General features: G+C 41.4%; 1 protein-coding gene across 1 annotated transcript in view; it reads right to left on the bottom strand.

Moving 5' to 3' along the window:
• IFT81 (intraflagellar transport 81) overlaps nt 1-21,153 on the bottom strand; it is a 36,731-nt gene that overhangs the window by 1,670 nt on the left and 13,908 nt on the right. The window contains exons 8-17 of the mRNA XM_009092454.4: nt 20,573-20,736; nt 18,253-18,348; nt 16,361-16,507; nt 9,045-9,194; nt 7,920-8,048; nt 6,733-6,822; nt 5,727-5,813; nt 4,324-4,395; nt 4,150-4,235; nt 614-659 (exon numbers count right to left, since the gene is read on the bottom strand). Of these exons, the coding sequence (XP_009090702.1) occupies nt 614-659; nt 4,150-4,235; nt 4,324-4,395; nt 5,727-5,813; nt 6,733-6,822; nt 7,920-8,048; nt 9,045-9,194; nt 16,361-16,507; nt 18,253-18,348; nt 20,573-20,736 (1,067 nt within the window). The remainder of the gene's footprint in view (nt 1-613; nt 660-4,149; nt 4,236-4,323; nt 4,396-5,726; nt 5,814-6,732; nt 6,823-7,919; nt 8,049-9,044; nt 9,195-16,360; nt 16,508-18,252; nt 18,349-20,572; nt 20,737-21,153) is intronic.

The raw sequence follows: 21,153 nt of genomic DNA, 5'->3' as shown, positions 1-21,153 counted from the left end.
CTGCAATGGATTCATACCAAGACACTCTAACACGAAATCAATGTTTTACAATTAAACCTTCTCCTGATTATTAAGAGAGGCAGCCCAGACCTGTAAAAATCACTCAGACTGAGTAAGAAAAGGAAATTAATAAAAGCTGTTTGGTGTGACTTGCTAAGCCCAGCCTCGTCCCTGCTGATCTGAGCTTCAGACAAGATTAAAACTGGACAACTGCTTTTGTCTGACACTGCTGATCTCCTGGCCTTTAGCAGCAGTGATAAGGGTGACAGGCTCAGAATTTATTGTCTTCAACAGGTTGCTTTATATACAGCAGAAAATCTGAGCTGGCACAGTTCGTTATGCCCCTGTTCAGGGTCTTATCCAAATGGTTTTCAGGGAATGTGCTGTCACATTGAGCTGTTTGCCTATCCCTTACAGCAGCTCATGCTATTCCCTGCAGGAAATCAAGCCCTGAGGAGGGAGCAGGATCCTTTTCCAGGGTATTAATTCCCAATGCCAGAAGTGATGGAATTTTCTTTGTAGGCTGCACAATGCTTTTTATAAAAGACTGACCACAGCCCCACAAAAATACAAACTGCACAATGGCTGTACAAGGTAAAAGCCTCATTCTTACCTTCCCAAGGTTTTCTTGTTCAAGGATTATTCGTGTATACTGTTCTCTAAAGGAAACATAAAATGATTTTATCATGATTTGGCTCTATGTAACAGGGCAGAATAAAGATGCAAACATGGAAAATGATGGAAGTATTGGGAGGTTCATAAATGAGACAGAAGATGAAACACAAAGAAACCTTTTTGTCATTGGACAAAATGAATCCTTGATATGAAGGATCAGATCTCCTTGTCTCAGCTGTGCAGCTGGGAAAAGTGATACTGGCTAAGGTCTCTTACATTTTTGAAGCAGGCATGATCTCCTTCCAGCCTGAGGGCAACAGTGAGGCCATGCAGATGAGATCCTGATCCTTTTTGTAATTAATTTATCCTGGTGGCATCCGGAGGGGAGCCACAGCTTCACTTGTACAGGTGTCAGAATTTACAGACCCACAGCCCTTAATTGCTGAGAATGCAGCACTGCAGGGATGAGGGGGAAAGTCCAGGAATGAGGGGGAAAGTCCAGGAATGAGGGGGAATTGCATTTCAGCCCAGGCCTGAGAAGGCCACTGAGTGCAGTGGCAGTGCTGCATGTTCCTCTCCCAGAAAACAGCCCCCACATTTCAGGCCTGAGTACAGGCTGAGAAGTGTTAATGCTGATTTGCAGCATGGAAAGCCCTGGCTGGCCACCTCTGTGTGTACCAGGTGGCCTCATCTCTCTGCCATACCCAGAGCTGACACATGACCCCTGACAGTAAAATATGCAAACCACAACAGCACTGTCCACAGACAACACAGGGACTTTAGCTTTTCTGAAATGTGACAATAGAAAAAAAAAACCTGTGCACTGAGCCATGTGGAAAAAAAAATCAATTCTATTTTGTGTGAAATTATTACATTTTTCTGGTGTGAGAATCAGCTCATGGAATTCCAAATAACGCAGCTCATTTAAAGAGCTTTCTGAAGTGCTCAGGGTAGATGACCTCTGAGTACAGAAATCATAATTTCCAGAAAGAAATGCCCCCCCCCTTCACGATGCCAGAACCTGAGGGTTTCCTGGAGTGAGAGCAGCTGTGTGGACCCAAAGCTCTGTGTTCCCTTATTCCTTCCCTTTCTCCCAAGTACTGCAGGACTTTGACTGGAGCACTTGGGCCTGGGGCAGCTGGTCCTGCCTCCACAGGAACAGAGCTGGATCACTTTAGGATCTCTTGCTCTTGGACAATTCCAGCCAGAACAGATCAGAGCTGTGCTGAGGCTGCTCCAGGTGCTGTGCTGTCCCACTGATCCCAGCAATCCTGGCTGAAGCTGCTTCTTTGCCCTGGCACACAGCGCATGTTCTCACACATTTGGCCTCCAGAACACCCTCTTTTTTTTTTTTTTTTTTAAAGTAGAGTTTTCAAAGTAATCATTAGAAAATTTTATGTCTTTCCTAGTAAGTTTTTCTTTACTATTTATAATGATGACTGGAAAGAATGTAACTTAATAACTTTGTTAAAACCCCACAACTTTTTATTTTTAGAAAAGAAAATTAACTTTTCACATTCCTGACAAGTGACTCTACGGAACAGAGAGTTTATATTCAATAAAGAGGGTCTGAATTAAGACATTTTTTGTTCAATACGTTGTTAGGAAAGTGCAATTCTATTTATGGTTCATTTTTACTCCGTTTACATTCCAGCACTTGCTGAAAAATACATTCAGGTTCTAAAGGGATATCTAGAGAAAAATGTCATCGTCTCATTTTATATTTTGCTAAGATCTCTCTACTGAACCTTGCTGTAACTCATTGAAATGAGACAGCTCTGTGACCTCTTAGCAAGGTCAGGACTGGCTGGTCCCTGTGGGAGGATCATTTCCACAGTGGGGAAGTGAAACAGGGACAGCACAGAGGGGTAAGAGCCTGCTCATATTCCCTCCCCACACCTGGGATTGCATGCCTGGGCTCGTGCTCCTCCCCAGCACTGGGCTCTGATGGCTGCTCTGTGTGAATCCCCACATCCTGGATGTTCAATTCCCAAGGATTTGAGTTGGAGGGAACCAATCTGAGCTCCCACTCCCCACTGTCTGACCCTGCTGCCTCAGGTCCTCATCCTCATGAATATTCACATCATCACTAAGGTTTTATCTGTTCAGCCTTCTGCTTAATTGTGCTGATTCATCTTTCCTTCATTAGATAAATGTTTATTTCTTACAGCCTTTCATTATTTTGTGAGATGGAGCAAGAGCCCTCTCAGCCTCCATCACCTTTTCTCTCCTCATCCTTCTCCTGTCCCTCCCCAATGTCTGAAGTTTTGATTCTTTGCTTACTCTCACTTTGCTACACTCTTTACTACCCAGGGTTTGAGCACTCCCATGCCTCACATCCTTGCAGAAGGTCTCTTACTCTGGGCCTTCCCTTCCTGGAGATCTCTGCCTCCTCTTCTAGACTATGGAGATGCAGCTCCACTGGTACCAGTGCAAGGGGCTTCAGGAAAGGGTCTGATGGATTCTCCTGAGAGAATCCCTGGAGTTTTCTCACTGTCTGACACATTTCCCTATCAATGGCCATAAAACTGAGCAAACATGAATTTTAAAACTGTTCTGATAAATGTTTTCAGCACATAGGACTGTGGTGGGAAAGCAAAGACCACCTTGTAAAACTACTGACACCAACTGGATTATTTTGTTGATAACAAGGATCTAAGATTTACTTTTCTGGAAAACAGAATTTCTGTTACATGCAATATTCTGAAACTTTGAAAAGCTAATTATGAAGAATAAGCCCTGGGTATTTTGAAACTTTTACCAACTGGAAATGATAAATGTTTTGGATTTTCCTGATGCTTAATTTTGAAACAGTTTGTTGACTGTTGCCTGAATTTTGTTTCAGCTTTTACGTTGTATTAGAAGATTGAACATACACAAAATTTTCAACAGGATACTTTCACAAAAATGTTTTGTTTAGTTACACTTAGTTAAGTGTAAAAAATATCTATGACATGGTAACATTTAGACTTAGCACAGATAATGAATCCGAAATATCTTATTCTCAGAAAACATTTCCATCTTTGGCAGGAAAAATTTCTATTTAAAATAGAAAACTACACCAAAAATAATCAGCAGCTCAATTTATAGTATTTCCTGTTTCTCTTACTGCCAGTCAAAGGCGAGGGGTCCTGAAAAGAGTCATGGGATGAAGGAAGTGGCTTTTTACTGGAGTCAGTGAAACTGAGGGTAAGGATGGAGGTTCATGGGATGGTGCAGAACCATCCTCAGAGTGTGGGGCTGCCAGTTAAAGCCTGTCCTGGGCTGAGAATCTCCAGTGGGAGGGGCAAGTCTCCTGCTATGTCTGACAGGACTTGTGCGATCCCAGCAGTATAGGCTGGAATCCGAGATGCTTATTTTTAGATTATTATCGTTTTCTAAATTTATCAGGTGAACTCCTCCAGCCCAAATGCCAATGAGAAAATTCCTGACTTCAGCCTCAGTTTGTGAATCTCCTTCAGGTCACCCTGAGGGGAGAGAATCCTGCCAAGGGGAGAGAATCCTGCCAAGGGGAGAGAGCCCTGCCCCGCTCACCGAACCGCCCTGCGCCGCTCCTGCGGGTCTGGGGACACATAGGCCTTCATCTCCTCCTTGGCACGCTGCAGCTGGATCTCCAGGCTCTGTGAAGAAACACACCATCAATTACATCTATGGGTGTGTATATTATAACTGCCATTTCATTTCACAGTGAACAGTTTGTGCTCTCACCCTTTTCATGCAGTTAATGTAACGGTAGTTGCTCTCTTCCTGGGCACACTCCTCAAGAAGCCCTTTCACTTCCTGTGGGAAAAGAGAAAGATTCCAAAGCACATGGTGACTGCAAGCTCCCAGGAGATGCCCTGTGTTGCCATAAAAACCATGAGAGTTTATGATATTAATAATAATAAGAATAATAGTAATAATCCTGAATTGATAATTTCTCAAATGTTTATAACATTTGGGCTTCTCACAAGTCTCTTTTAGAGTGAAGGACAACTGAGTGTTTTTAGATTTGCAGTTTCACTCACAGTCAGAGATGCAAAATGGCTGTTAACAGGTTTTTATTAATGCCTGACTTGTAACAAGACACTTCAGCAGTGCTGCCAAGACTCCTGGTCCTCAGCACATCTGAAGTGCCAGGCAGAGCTGTGAACAAGCATTTCCTGGAACACATCTGCAAAGTGCATGATAGAAACTACAGACATGCCAATAGTATGTTAATCACCAATCAATAATTATATGGAGGAGTCTGGACAGAGTGGGTTGCTCCCATCTCTACATCTCCCATTCCCAAAAAACTTCATGATCCCAATGGAATTCCTGTACACATTCCAGGCTGCACAACATTTGCAATTCCAGAACTCTGTTACTGGGTGATTTCCAGACCGTCAGCTGGAAAACTGAATTCTACAGTTCAACTCATGCCCAGGTCAGTCAGTGGATGTGATTGTCACCACATGGTAGAAAATGACTTGGTGTTGTCTGCCAGGAAGAAAAGCCTTGATTGCTGTTGTAAAATAGTTCCTTTGGAAGGTCCATTTCATACCAGGTCCATCTGGTAGGAAAGAACTTTTAGAGCAGGAAAATAACTGTGTATATCCACCCACACTTTAAACTCCCTGTTCACCTTGCAGTATATTCTTCTGAGGGTGAGGCCTTGAGAAACCAAGCCCAGTCAAAATTCACAAGAGTGATGGAGTGAGACAAAGCAGGAATACAAGACAGTCCCACTTAATGAAGTCTCCTCACCACCAGTTTCAGTCATTAATTATCTACTGAATTTGTTGCTAATGCAGTGAAACTGCTAACGACATATAAAGATTTGTCTTGATCAATTAATCTTTATTTTATGGTCAAACTCCTCCTTAACAGACACTGTCCAGGGCAGCAGCATTTCTGGCAGACTCACATCCCTGCTGATCAGAGCTGCATGAAGCACCCTGAGCCCATGTGCTGCTGCTCAGGACCTGTGTGACTGCAGCCACCCCCCAGAGCAGCTCCAGGCATGGCCTGGGCTCACAATGACTCACTGATTTGTACTTTTCTCAGGGGAAAGCACAAATAAGTACCTCCCATGGCAGGGGAGCACTCAGGCCAGCAGCAGTCCTGTGCAGGAGCCAGCCCCACCTCACCTGCTCCAGTGCCGAGCGATTGGTCTCCAGCCCTGCTGCACAACTGTCGTACTGGATCTTCTTCTCATCACATTCCTGAGTTAACTCCTGGGTGAAAAGGGCACATCAGTGAAATCTTCCTTTGGCTGGCATGTGACACTCAGGCCCCTCACACACCAAGCCCAGCTCCTGGAGTGTGACCCTTGCTGGCACATGGCTGTGGTTACACGGGGAAGCCACCAACCCCCCCCATTCTGGGGATCAGAGAGAAGGAGATTCCCTCTGTTCCCTGCCAGGGTAACAAGGCTGTGTTTGCAAGAAGAAAGAACAAATAATTATAAAAATAGACATTGAGAAAGGATCACTGTAAGTGTTCCCTATGAAAAGCCAGATTTCCACTTGTACACAATCAGCCTCTTTGTTGGATTTCATCTGCTGACACTTTGAATGGAACCATCAAAAGTAAGATTTTTGGAAACTTCACTGATAGATAAATGCATCAGTTTATCTAATTCCATGGTAATAAGCCAACTTATGGCAGCTGTACACCAAAAGACTTTTTTTCCCCAGCTCTCTATAAAATGTTGAGAACAAATGGACAAATTTGTCAGAGCTACAGACTAAAGCAGGAATTAGATCAATGCAGCCAACATTGGATGAGAAGTTATCTGCAATCCACTCAGAAAAACTGGTTGGGATCACCAGTGCTGAAATACAGAAATAGCTTTGCAACTAATCTGAAACTAGCTTTGCTTTGGGTTTGAACTATGACTTTTCACATTTTTCCCTGATGTAGTAATTTTTTAAATTGCTATAAAGGACTGAATTCTGTGCCTGCACTGTCAGCTTTTACAAATCCCAACCTTTAGCACGTTGCTTGCTGCAAACACTGTTGACACATTCTGCTATTTCCAGCTTTCCCTCAGAGTTGATCATGTCCTTGTAGAGCCCTTCACAGATCTGGAAATTGGATTTATCTGTGGGTTTGACTTGGTTTACACAGAAAGAGAGGAGTGTTTCTACAAACCTGGCAGTTCTGACGCAGCTGCCTCAGCTCTTTGATGACAGGCGCAAGGCTTGCCTTCTTCTCTGCCACCATGGCATTCAGTTTCTTCACCTGAGAAAGGGACAAAATAATATTCACGAACTCTATAATCCTAATTGTACATCTATGTAATTAGGAATGTGAAAAGAAAGGGAAGTAAACCAAAATACAGAGAGAAAAAATGTGTGATGAAACCTTAATTATCCAACTGAAGTTCAGGCCTAATTAAGAAAGAGGAAAAGCCCATCTGGCAGTGGGGTCATTCCCACAAATGAGGCAAATTCTGCTCCCATTGTTCCAACTGAGGACATCCCAAAGAAGTCCAGGGCACTGCCCTTGTGGCAGACACCAAAGAGCTGAAGGAGCAGGGGAGATGAAGGGGGTGCACAGAGGGGGCTCAGAGAAAGGAAGAAATCCTTAAGAAAACAAATACACTTGCATAGGTTAAATCAAGCTTGAAAATGCTAAAACTGAGTCACTTTGATATATTTAGACTGAAAATTCAAATTGCATCCACCTTTCTGTTTGAGAGCAATTCTATTTTAGTTACACCATTGTATTTTAGAAGTGCCCTAATGAGTTAAAAAGATGCTATTTTGCTTTTTGCTCTCTTATATTAGAAATTCAAGTTCTTTCTTGCTTCTGTGGCTATGTGGGCAGGTAAATTAAAACATGACAGTTCTAAGGGCAATTGAAAATCAGGCTATAAGGAAAAAGACAAGTTATTTAGCTCTTTAAGCATATTACGTATCTTTTCAACAAATGCTTAAATCCAGTGATTTACAAACATTTTAGAAAAAGCCTCCATTACAGATTCAAACCATTCGTCTCTTTCAAATAATGTGTCAAATAAGAACAAATTTGAAACCACTTCTGAAATTACAAAAAAAAAAGTAAAAAAATCAAAGACAAGAAGATTTGATATCCCTAAAGTTTCTGGAGGGGAGAAAAGAAGTATTTATTTGCAGGATTTTAAAGAAAATAAATGCACATTTTAGTAAACATTGTCAAGATTATCTTTGCAGATGTATTTGTTAGAAATATTTTTATATATATATAAACACAGATTAAAGGAAAACTATAAGCCCAAAAACATTAAATTGAGTTTTATATGCGGAGGAACCAGATACTCAAACTGAGGAAATGCAATAGTTTAAGACAAAAATCACCATTTCAGACATGTTATCTAATGTCTGGCCTTTCACTTCATCCATTTCACTCTTCACTGCAGAGACTCTTTCCAGCTCCTCCTGGGTGTAGCTGTATCCAGAGATTCCTTTCTTCTCCTCAATTGCTTGCTGCAGACACAAACAGTAAATGCTGGATGTGAGTCCATTAACCAAGAAACAGCAAATATTGTGAAGAAGTGAAAAGGTAAGTACTGTAATTAATTTATTTTATTAATCAATTTATTATAATATATTAATCTAGCTTCCAGAAAAGTAGATTTTATCTCATGCATGAACAGCAGGACAAGAAAACCCCTCTGTAAATATAATATTTGGTTTTCCAATGCTCAGTGAACAGAGTTTCCACAGAGCAAAGTGGGCTGGAAGTCAGGCTCTGAAGAAGTTCAATGTATAAAATCTGTCTGCTTCATCAGAAGATACAGCAAATTATTTTGTAAAGTATTTTGGTAACAAGAATACAGGGATTGGAAGAAAATACCACAGAGTGTTCCTGAATTATGGGTGCTTTACAGTTATCCAGAGCAGAAATCCTTCTGGCTTAGGGAAGATTCATCCAGTCCTAAATTTAAACACATTTTCTTCTAAATATTCTGGGGTTAGAATGTATCCTTCTTGCCTGCTCTATTCCTATATATTTTACAGCAGTAACTTGGATGCTATTTGCTGCTGGTCATTCTCTAAGCCCTCACTACATCTATGGATACCAAAAAGTACTTTAAGCATCCAGCCTTGCCCTAAGCAGCATTTGTACAGATTTACCATCCACTTTAAAAAGCAGGGTCAGGCCCCTCAGTCTAAAAAGAAGCTGCAGACCAGTTCTGATGGACACAAAGTACAGCAGCCTCAGAGTTAACAGCCAAAAACACCTTTTCTACCCCAAAGACTCCTTCAGTGAGGGCAGCAGGAGTTGGGGGTGATACTCAATACCCAGCAGCATCCCTGGGATGCTCAGGCTGTTCCCAGGGCAGCAGGAGCTGGGGGAGCAGCACAAAGTGACACACACTGGAATAATCCCAGCAGGATCCTGGGATGCTCAGGCTGCTCCCAGGGCAGGGAGGGAGGGGAGCAGCCCCAGCTGAGGGGAGCAGCCCCAGCTGAGGGTACCAGCTGCTGCTGAGTGGCCTCATGGCGCTGCCGCAGGAGCTCCTCTGTCCTCTGCAGGATCCCGAACTCGGCCGTGATTTCTGCCACCTCCTGCCGCTTCCTCTTGTAGAGCGTGTTCTTGCTCCGGAGCTTGCTCACATACTGCTTGAACTGGGGGGAGAGAGCAGCAACAGGGCCTCAGCACAGCATAAAATGGAATAATGCTCTGTGTCCTGCACATCCAAAATGCAGTGGTTGGAACAGAGGGCTGGAATTCAGGATGCCCAGGGTCTATTTATTTTCAGCTTTGCGTTCAGTCACAGAGGGAGATCAAGGAAAGCAGCTCCTCTGCTTTCTGTCCCAGCTCCCTCGTTTGCAAGCCTGAGATCACTCCCTTCTGCTCACCACCATTTGACAGCTGGAAAAGTAAATACTCCCTGCTAAACGTTATGGGAGTCATGGATAATAAAAACTTAATGCAACAGTAATTTGCACTTGTAACAGAGCCCCAGCCCTGCAGACCAAAACATGGTAATAGCCAGCAGCCAAATTGGAAGGAAAGAGGACATGGGAAAAGATTTTTTTTTTTTTTTTAATGTTCTCAGTAGTTAAAACTTGTTGTTCTCTTTCCTTGACTGCTGCAGACCTGGATGACATTGCTGGCTTAGTTTTCAAACCCAGGAAAATAAAAACATAGAAACAGAGAAATGCAGTATCTATTTCACTCAAAATCTAAAGCAATGGAGAATTTATATTTTTATTAAAAACTGAGTAAAATAATAAAAATCCTTACAGTCCAACAGCCTTAGCTAATTCACACCTGGACCGTGTGTGTTCAATTGGGAACACAAGCACAGGGGCTGCAACAAACAGGTAAGATTTTTCTGTGCTTTAATGTTTTCCATCTGTTGTGCAGTCTCAGCTCTTATTGTTGGATTTTACATGAGAGCTACAAGGTAAATGCCAATCACAGCTCAAAAAATGCATTCAGATCCAGAGATGAAAAGCAAATAAAATTTATGAGAGTAGATGATGTAAGAACAGGCTTCAGAATGCTCCTGGATGAGGAGGTGTTCAGTGTGTGCAGGGAGCACAGACCAGGCAGCCCCAGGAGGAAAATTAATCCCACTCCAACTGATACAGGTTTGAAATTCAAACATAAAAGAACTTAAATTTCAAAATTTATATTAATTTTTCTTTTTGTGAAATTATCCCTCCCCCTTCTACAGAATAAACCCAAACCCCAATGTGACCAAAGGCTAAGAACCCCCAGAGTAACTGTATGTTCTATAAAAAGTGTCCTGGGCAAACTGCCCACAATGAAATCAACCCTGTTCATCTGCCATCCTGTGCAATATCTAGGCCAAAGCTGCCTCTCTCTTGCTACGCTCCAGAACTATTTATAAAGCCAAAAGCTATAAACGTTTTTGGTGAAAGAACAAACCCACAAATTACTCAATGTGCTCTATGCAGATTGGCCTCTGAGAGGCTTTGGGATAACATCCTACATCCTGCTACTACCCAGGACAAGGATACACAAGGTCACCTGAGCCCCTGTCACACTCTCTGCTACATTACTGGCACATTTAATACTGTAGCACCAAATTCATTCCTTTTCTTAGCAAATTCAATCACATCCTCTTTGTTAATACAAAAGACTTTTTTTTTTCCCTTCAATTGCTTAGACAATACCAAGATTTCTGTGATTTCCAAGGGATTACAAAAGTATAAATACAATCTCTTCCAACCAGCTGAAGAAAAAAGGGAAAGCACAGCCATCTGTCTTGATCCTTGGGACATTTCATTTGACCAGTAGAATATAATAAAGAATGAGGTAAAGGATTAAACGTAATATGTGACCACACAGAGCTATCAAATCTGAATGATCTTCTGTCAGTGCATCCCAGGATGAAAAGCAAACTGTAATTCTCTTCACTTTAAAGGTCTTGAAAATAGCTCGAGTGGGAGGTAGGGTATTTGCATATTCAATATTCAAAGCATAATGTATTTTACAATGGAAGTCAAAGGATCTTGTTGATTAACGAACCAATTCCACCACTGTTCTATTATTAGTTGATTAACTTAAAACTATTTAATACAAATTTCATCCCAAATGAACTACAAGTTGTTCACAGTGACAACTGAAATCTGTTCCTTTTAGGAGGTGCATGTCAGCACAACCTCTGGCTTTCTAAAGCAAACTTCACCTTTCACACAGCTTTTATTGCAGCAAACAAGGTAAAACAGATATAAACAACAGTAGGAAAGTGATCATCTGTGTAGAAAATCAACCAATAATTTGGCAAAATGTTCAAAGGACCTGATTTACTCCAAGGGCAGCACAGATTAGCCCCTAAAAATCTCACTGACTGAAGGCTCCTTTAGATCTAGGGCCAAGTTCTGAGCTGGAGCTCTTAGATTTGACTCTACTTAAATCAACAGCTTGTAGGGATCTCACAGCAAAATTAGGTTTATTCAGCCTAAAAGCTGAGAGTCATTCCACAGGTTTCCAAAAATTAAAAGAACATATAAAATACCAATGTTTTCATCTGTGTGAGCATTGCTTCTGAGGCTTTATACACCTCTTGTGTACACAAAAAATCAATGCCACAAAACACTGCATTTTACTGTGGTGAAAGGTCTTTTCAATAATTGGAATAGTTCACAGAGAAATAGCATTCATTGGCAACATCACTTTCAAGTGAAGTAACCAAAGGAATCCACTCCTGAGCAGCAGCATTTTCCCACAGACCAAGGCAGCTGCTCCCTGTGTCCAAACTCAGCAGGCTCATCCTGGAATTCCCAGGGATCTGCCCATGCAGTGATGTTCCAGTCAAGGCCATGGCCACCAGTAGCTTTTCTTTCTCAGGCAATTGAACACAAGCAGTTATTTCAGCTTCTGAGATGAAATGACTGGATGAGAACCAAGTGCTGGCACTAAGGGAGCAGTGGAAGCAAACCAGCCTGGAGCCTGTGTCAGCCAGTCAGAGCCCCTGGAGACACAAAAACCATCCAAGGGAAAGCAAGCAAAGATTCTGCCTTTTCACTTGGCTATTTTTATGGGTGACTGTAACCTAACAAGCCTGGAATGCAGATTATGGAACACAGTGAATGAAAACAGGACTTTGATTTCTCATATAACACAGTCATGCACCATCCCTGGGCAGATTCCCTGGATTATGCTCCATTTTTACTGGAAGAATCCAGCAATGCACCTCCTTTATGCTTCTCCATTTATTGGAGTCTGGAAGGGGCTGGTACCAGATTCAGTCTCTCCACACTTAGTGAAGGAATTACCATAACAATTCTAAAGAAAAGTCCAGTCAGGGATGTAGAAATGGCTTCTCCAGAGGCACCCAGAGCCTGGCAGGTTATCCCCCTGCAGGAAAGGACATCAGCCTGGTGCCCTCTGAGGTCAGGACCAGAGCCCAGCTCTCCTGTGCAGCCTTGGCTTTTCACTACAAGCTCCTCACCTCATCTCCTTTGACCTCACATTTGCCCCAGGAGAAGTTTTCACAAGGTTCTTATTCCAAGATTATCATTAAAGGAGAAAATGGATAAAGCTTGTTTTCTCCAAAGAACAAATCCCAGGTAAATCGCTCACTTTGGAGTCAAGGCTTTTAAAATAGTATTTCTGGATTCATGCAGCAGAAAATCTCAGCTGACTATATCTATTTTCATTAGTAAGTGAGGAATAGATGTTTTAATTTCTAACTAGACTAATTAATGGGATACAGACTGTCCAAAGTATTAAAATCCAGTTAGGAAAAGTTCCTGAACATGACAGGTTTTTCATATTTTTTTACTAAGAGGCTCTAAATTCAAGCTAGTACAGCCAGTGTTGGACAGAGTTAATAACTCTGACATAGAAAGATGAGCTTCTAAAAGATAAGAGCAGCAGAAGCTCAGTCTAATAAAATGAAAGTATCCTATAGGCTGCTCATGGCAAAGCTCAGCCAGGAAAACTCTTCCTTAGCATCTTCCAGGAATGCTTGCTTCTGGTCAGGCAAGAAGTATTAAAGCAGCCATTGCTAATACTTTGAATCAATCTAAATATTTATAATGAAAACCATTTTCAGTGCTCAGGGAAGATTCACAGGTCAGTGAGATCCAGGATTTATCCATGGCAGGGGGTGCTGAGGGAGTGCTCAGCTCTGGGAGATTTCCCTGAATCTCTGCATGTCTTTGGTTCAGGTGACAGGGAACTTCCACAGCAAAAATCTGGCAGATTCAGGTGGATCAACAGCTCTTGAGGAAAAGTGGCAAGATCTTTGGTCTGAGGCTGCTTTCTCTATTTGCAAATGGAAACATTTGTCTTGTTTTCCCAGGGGCAAGTAGGCATGGATGAGCATTTGTATATGGAAAAAAAACCAAACTCCTTAAGTAAATGCACGTGCAAACCTCCCACAGCTGTGAACCAAGAGAGAGGAGCTCCCATGCCCTGTTCTCAAAACCAGCCTAATTCCCAGTCCTGCAGCTCAGCACAGCTCTGAGACAACTCTGAATCCTCGGGGAACTCAGCATTCTTGGGGCCCTTGCTGAACTCTGGAAAGTACAATGGGTTGTGTAAAGGGCTAAAAATAGCCCAGCTTTACCTAGGATCACTTGTAATTGAACCATCCAGCATTCCAAGTGTCAACATGTGATTCCCTAATTTTCAGGATCTGACAGCTGCAGTGAGGAGCTGCCAACTGTGCCCCCTGCTCACTGCACTTTGATTGAAGTACTTAAAAAGACTTCATAATCCACAAAGACAATTTATTCCTACTTTCTTGTGTTTGATGTAAGTGAATTCCTGCTGTTTCTGCTGAGTTCCATCCAGGTGTACAACCTCTCACAGCCAGTGGAATGCTTTTCATGACTGTGGAAGAAAGCAAAACACCAGCACCTAAAAATCTAAGTCAGGCCTGACCTTTTGGTGAAGGAAAGGCTAAAAGCACCTCAACTGGAGATCCAAATGCTGCTTTGGGAGCACGAGCTAGGAAGGTGCTGATTCCTCCACTGCCAAGTCTTGAGAGTGCCACGGGATGTAAGCAAAGATCAGAAATGCTGGGTATAGGAGAAAAACAATGCTTTCATTTAACTATAACACTTTGATAGGATTAAAAATCCATTTAAATTTAAGACAACAATGCTATTTGTTAAAACTCCCTCTTTCTGCCTTTTTAAAAATGGAGGAACTAAATGTCAAACATGTCACTGGAAGAGGAAAGTGCAAGGAAGCTCTTGGCTGTCAGAGTGTGAAGTGAAGGTTGAATGGACAAACTCCTCCTGTCCCCAAGAACTGCAGCACTGACTCACCACCACATTAATCAACATTTCCTCTGCTCTTGCCTCAAAGCTGGAGCACTGAACCAGAAAATACAAATCCTGAAGCAGAACATACCAGAAACAAATCTGCAGCAGGAGTCTGGCTGGGAGTGAGGAGCCCAGATTTTCACTGGGGAGGGAGAACCTGCTCATGACACTTTTGGTTCATCAGCTCTTCCCTGCCAGCCCTGTCTCATCCCAGCCCTGGCTCCTCACACCTGCTCTGAGGCAGAACTGGCTCTGTGCATTTGCCATGGACTTGGAGGAGATGCAGAATCTACAGCACCAAGGCCCTGGGCAGCAATTCTGGCAGCAGACATTTACAAAGAATTAAACATCACTGTCTCCACTTTCCAGATGAGGAAACCATGACCTTTGAAACAGAAGTGACCAAAACCCATCAAGAATTCAAACCTTTTCCTAGTCTTCAGGCACAGGAAACACCCTTTTTACTGCTTTGCACTGGTGCCTGTGAGTACCACTGCACTTCACCTAAGGAAGTAATAAACATGAACAAGACATGGATTTATATGTTGACTTCCTTGCCAGTACACATTTCCTTGCAGAAAATATTTTACAAATCAGGAAATGCTTCTTATGAAAAGACAAACACTTCTGATTTTAAGCCAGTGGTTTTTTCCAAATTGCTCATTTATCCTTCTCTCTGCAAAATGAAGACTTGAAAATATTTTAAAAGTCAAAAGCAGAACATATTTAAACAAAAGGAATGCAGGCCATGTCCAAAACAGATCTTGTCCTTTTTCTGTCTTGAGCCACTTCCTTGTGTCTGACAGTTAACTTGAGTTTTTTTCATTACTAAGCCTTTCACAATGTTGTGAAGTTTCCTTCCTACCCAGTTCTCCTCAAATTTCTATGGATCAGTTTCTTGTCTCCTGAAGAATAGGCACAATTATTTCTTACCTTACAGTGCCTGTGCAGATAATGTAAAACATATGCTGCTGTCTTGGTAATACATTCTTGTTGATTAATTAAACACTTCTTTCCATCACATGTCACAAAACACAAATTGTCAGCTTTCTGCTTTAATTTTTGCTTTAAAACTTGTCAAAGACTCCAGCAATGTGCCCACTGGAGCTGAAAACCTTGGAGTGGAGAGAAATGTAATGCAGTGGGTTCCCTATTATTGCTACCAAGGGAAAGGGAACAGTGTGTGATGGGAAGAGAAACCAACATCTTCATCTTCAAACCAATTTCCACATCTCTGTGTCATTCCTCCCACCTGAACTCTTCATCCACACTTTCAGACTCCTTTAAAAGTAACTGATTTTGTGGAGCAGCCACGTCCTATGGGATTAGGAAGGGAGTTCCTTCTAAAAAGGGAGTTCCCTGTATTTCGTAGTATGTTAAAAAAGCACAAAAACAGAGAACAGGCAAGCAAAGAGTGTGTGCTTCTGGCTAAATGATGGCAGTGCAAAGATAATCCATGGGAGAATGATATTAAATCAGAGAATGATGCAGATAAAATTCTCTTTAGTTTAGTGACTCTGCCTGTCAGTTCCCTTAGCAGGATTCTTCCTAACTGGGAAAAAATTACTGGCTGAAGAAAAGTCAATTTATTTTGCTGGCCAACCAGTACCAAACTGCATATCCCTTATTCTTAAACTTCTGAAGCAGAAAAAGCTGCTTTGAGAAGTACAGCTGCCAATCTCACTGTGCCTGGGCCACACTGTCTGTGCCAGCCAAAGTGGTGTCACAGCTGAACCTCAGGAGGGTCTGAGAAATTTGGGTTTTAAGTAAAAACTTTTCTGGGTAATAAATACCACAGGACTAATTGCATCTCTGATAATCACTGGTATTATGCTTTATAATCATACAGACTTTTTAATATTATTTCTAATCATACTGACCTTTCTGGTTAGTTATTCACCACCACACCACTGTGATGATATTGCCATTATTTGGAATATTAACCCAGCCCAACACTGTGTCCTTGCACACCTTGCAATGGATTAGGCACAATGTGAGTAAGAGAAATTAATCATTTGAAAATAGCCACAAATCCCTACCTCATCCTCAGTCAGGACTTCAGAGCCTCCCAGCTCATGGGCCTGACTGTTCTTCTGCTCCACCTGCTTCTCCAGGCTGGACATCTCCTCCTTGGCAGCCTGAAGTTCTTCTGCCTTGGCTTCTTTTTTCCGGGAAATGATAGAAGCCTGCAGGATCATTAACGTAAAATTGCCTTGTTTAATCAGGACAAAAATGATTTTTAGATAAAATGTATAAATTATAGACAGCAGGTTAAACCACAACCTCATTGAAGTTGGCTGCAGCATCTCAACTTTCTCCAGAATGGATGAGGTTTCCAGCACAGCCTTTTTGCCCAGACTCAAGCTGATGTATTTTACATTTTAGATTTACATTTCTTCACCTCATTTTTTCGTTTTCATTGAGGAAAAAAGCAGGCATTTTAGCTGCTGCATTTCTTCTGCTTAGTCCCTCTTTGTGCATATGTAAGATACACCAACATGGCTTAACTGGAAAGTTATCCAAGACTTCACAAATGTCATAATACAGATTTTTATAACTCCAACCTACTCCAACCTACAGAAATATGTTACACTAAAGCAGAACTGAGCCACTAAATTTTGGCAAATAGCTAGAAGATGATGAATAAAGTAATAAAGTACAGAAATAGTGTAGATTACAGATTTTTTTTTTTCTTAGTCTAGAAGATAAAAGACTTAAAAATAATATTTTATACAAGACTGAATATTTAATATTACCTGAGTTTTGACCAGATTTGGCAACATAAGTATACATTGGTTCAAGGATTTTTTAAAAACCCATTTTTCTGTATCCTCTTGAAAAATACTCCAAAATAACACAACACATCATTTAGAGGCAGGTACAGGAATTTGAGGCATGGCTGGTTTCTTCATGTGAAAGGGAAAACTTCCAAAAAAATGAAGCCAAAACACAGCAGTTTTCTCACACTCAGCTGAGAGGACCAGCTTTCTCCCTAAATAAATCTCCAACAGAATTGTGCTGGGGTGGGAGCTCAGCTCTCTGCTGCACGAGGTGTCTGTGGTGACAAACCAGGGGACAACAGAGCTGATTATTTTGTGAAACAGAAGACAGACCCTGGCAGAAGAAAGCAAAAAGCTCCCCAGACTCTGAGCTCCCAGCAGCAACCTCAGCTCCTGAGGTGGACCCTCCTTGGTCCAGCACATTCCAGAGCAGGATTCTCTCTCAGGAAGAGCATCTCTTCCAAAATAAAACAGTTTCACTTTGCATTTGTGACTGAACTGCAGTACATATCCACATTTTTTCCCTCCTACTGGTACATTTTACTTAAGCCTTTTGAGTTTTCAAGCCATGGCCATAAGCATCACACTGAAGATCCTCCATAAAATTAGCAGGTAGCCTGGAGAAGGAATCACTCAGGTTCCTGTGTAAGCTCTGAAAATCTCTGAGTCTATCAATCCTTTTTATAACTTGAGAATTTACTAAGACTGGAGCAGACAGCCTCTTCTATAGCAAGATTATTTTACAGCCTCAGGATGAGGAATCAAAGAATTCCTTCTTAAGAGATGCAAAGGAGAAAAATGGCATTTGGTCAGACCTAAGGAAGGGACAGAGCTGCAGCAGGCTGTCCCAAGCTGCCTTGTAAGAATCCATCCACAGCTGGAACTTTACCAAAATAGCTCATCCAAAATGCCCCTTCCAGAACTGCTGTGCTGCAAGGACAGCAGTCAGAAGATTCACTGAAATGACTAAAAGCAATCTTTGACTCAGCCCTACATATGTTCAACACTCTTTGCTTTCCTTCTGACCTCCATTATTATGCATTTCTACTGATGATGCTAGATAAACTAAAGGAAAAAATCAGCATGGAAACCAATCAGAGACTGATTTTTTCCTCTTGCTTCTGCTTAAAACACATTTTGTTCCTCCTTACCTGCTGGCGATACATGGAGAATTTACTATCAGTTGGCTCATAGGTGATGATCCTTTTCTCAATCAGCTGATTCATTTGTGCAGTGACTTCCTCTATCTGCAAGACACAGTGGAAAACTAAGGAAACAGAGCTTGGTGTCTTTATCTTCTCCAAGAATTAAATGCTTTGCAACCCAGATTTACAATCCAGCCAGTTCCTTCTTTTAAAACAGAGAAACAGACCCAAAAAGCTCTGTGAGTCATTAAGTATTGGCCAGGAAGAGGCTGTTTTTGGATTCCAGTTCTGTGCCTTTATGATAAGGCAGAACCATGATGTTGGCCCTGAAAATGAAGTAAACTGGTGCATGTGGAGACAAAATGCAGTGAGTTGGTACAGAAGAAAGAAAATGCCATATACTGAGTGAAAAATGTAATTGTATTGACAGGAACTAAAATTCCCTTTCATTCAACCATTTAACAGAAGTTCAAAGGGAAGCAAATAAAGGTTAAGTGATAAAGATTTCATCAACACTTTGTAGAGCCACAGACAATCATATTCCAGGTCTGTGGTCTTCTTCCTCCTGCCACAAGATGCACTTGGTTGTCCTGAGTCTCAAACTGCTGAGTTTCACCCCAGCCAAAGTTTCTGAAGCTCTCAGCCACACCAGAGTGCAGATTCCAGCCTTCCCAGGGCATTGGGACTCCCACCAGCCATGGAATTCAGCCACAGCAACCTTCCTCTAATTCTCTGCTGCTGCTCAGGGAGCAGTGTGAACATGTGCTGCAATCCCAGGGAGTCAGACCAGAACACAGGGACAGTGCTGGGCATCAGCCTGGAAGTTCTGGGAGCAACATCCATGTGCTTGGAAAACTGAGAATCTCAAATAAATTGCTCAATAAGACTAAAAATACTCCAACACCTGGAGAAAAAAACCCAAACTCTCCTGCAAATTCCATTCTATTAGTGGTAGAACAGGCTTGAATTTGAAAATGGCATAAGAATTCCCTTCTGTGAATAAATTCCTGGGATTTATATTATAAAATGCACGGTGGAAACATACTTGGTGCACTTCAGCTCCTTTTTAAGGCACTGAGATAATAAAAAGCCTACTTAAGAAAAAAAAAAAAAAAAGCTGCCTAAGGCCATGCTGTGACTACAGCCAAGTGTATGACATGTTTTTATTATCTTTCAAGAAGAAGATACTTCCAAAATATAACAAATCAAAGGTTACATCATGGAGAAAGAGGGAAAAACTTGAAGCTTTTAAAAGTATTACGATAAACCCAACAACACTCTTGGAAAAGAAATGTGAAAAAAACAGGGTTTCAAGCATGCCTGAAAAACATAACTGCAGCCACAAATATTGTTTTGATTAGAGGAACTAATCTAGGAAAGCAGAGGCTGAATCAGAGTTATTATTTCAGCCCTAATCTGCCATTTATTAATGCTGTCATCCCTTAAGATGGATACTCTGTTTCCTCATTATCTCCATTTCATGGCAAAGCCTGAGTTGGAAATCCCAGGGGTATTAAACACCAGCTGGTAAGAAACTGCTCTTCTTCCCTCTAACATCGGTGTAAATCTTCATCGTTATCATCAATAGAAATACTAATAATTAGCATTCCTCTAAATTCTTCTAGGACATTGTATTTTTCATTTAATCTTTTATTTAGGATTATGCAAATAGGAAAACTTCATTGAGTTAATATATAAATGTTCTTGTGTAGGAACAAACCTCTCTGCAGGTTCTGGATATATCTGACAAATAAGGGTTTTTCTAAGACTATTTGCTTTTAACTTATGAAAAAACCTGGAAAGGTAAATCAAGTATTTGATGCCTAAATTTTCTTTGTTCTTAAAAACTAAACCAAACAATGCAGGGCCCTTCCAAACACTGAGGAGTTCTGAGCCATTGCACAGGGATTAAGGCATCATTTTGTGAGGACACATCCCTCAGGGGATGCTGCTCCCTCCAGAAGCTCTGGATAAACCCCCTCGATGGCAGGGAGAGTTTCAAACAAGTGAAATCTGAAGAGAAGAAAAATCAGCCCTTTAGTGCTGAATTACCACAATTTTCTCAATAGCACCTGAGGAAATGTTTGGGTTTGGGGTTTGGTTTGGGGTTGGTTTATTCCTGTCTCTTTTGTAGGTATTTAAAAACACCTTATCAGAGAGTTTGCAATTAGGGATTGAGACACCTTTGCTTTTACAACTGAGGGGAAGATGCTTTGGGAATGAAACCTTTTCACTGGGATATGAAGCAGGGATAAGAACATTGCAGAGTCCAGGCAGCTCAGAGCATGCTACAGAACACAAATGCAGGGTAACCTTGGGCCCTCACCTCACTTTCCAGGGCAGTGAGATCAGCTCGAGTCATGGCTGGCTCTGCAACCAACTTTTGTAAGAAATACACTGAAGTCTTTTTACTTTCCATCTCTCTGGGTATTTTTTCATTTACCAGGTAGGAATTGAAATTTATCTCCTCTTCTAGTTTCTTCATTAAACCTTAAAAACAAATTAAATCAGTGAGTGTCTATAAAAGCAATGTGGCAGATAATTAAGTTTGATTTCCCCAACACATTAAAGTATTTAGCAGCTGATTACAATAACAGCAGAACATTTGAGTCCTCAATGCTCAGAGAAAGGGGGAGTTACTTGATTTAAATTTTTAATCTGGATCTTAAACAATATAAGAGGATTTATTATGCACCTCTATCTTGAACATGTAACTATCAGCTCCTTGAGAGATACTTCTCATTAATAACAAGTAAACCCCACCTCACAGGAAACTCCAGCTGAGTCAGATACAGAATTCAACACACACTGCTGATATAAACAGCCATTGAACCTTTATCTGTAGAAAAATCTTAATTTGGCCTAGCTCATTGATAGATTTATTATATCCTTGGAGATTCATGCTTA

The sequence above is a fragment of the Serinus canaria genome, chromosome 15 (assembly GCF_022539315.1).
Source record: "Serinus canaria isolate serCan28SL12 chromosome 15, serCan2020, whole genome shotgun sequence".
Taxonomy (NCBI): Eukaryota; Metazoa; Chordata; class Aves; order Passeriformes; family Fringillidae; genus Serinus; species Serinus canaria.
This window is presented reverse-complemented; position numbering and strand designations above follow the sequence as displayed.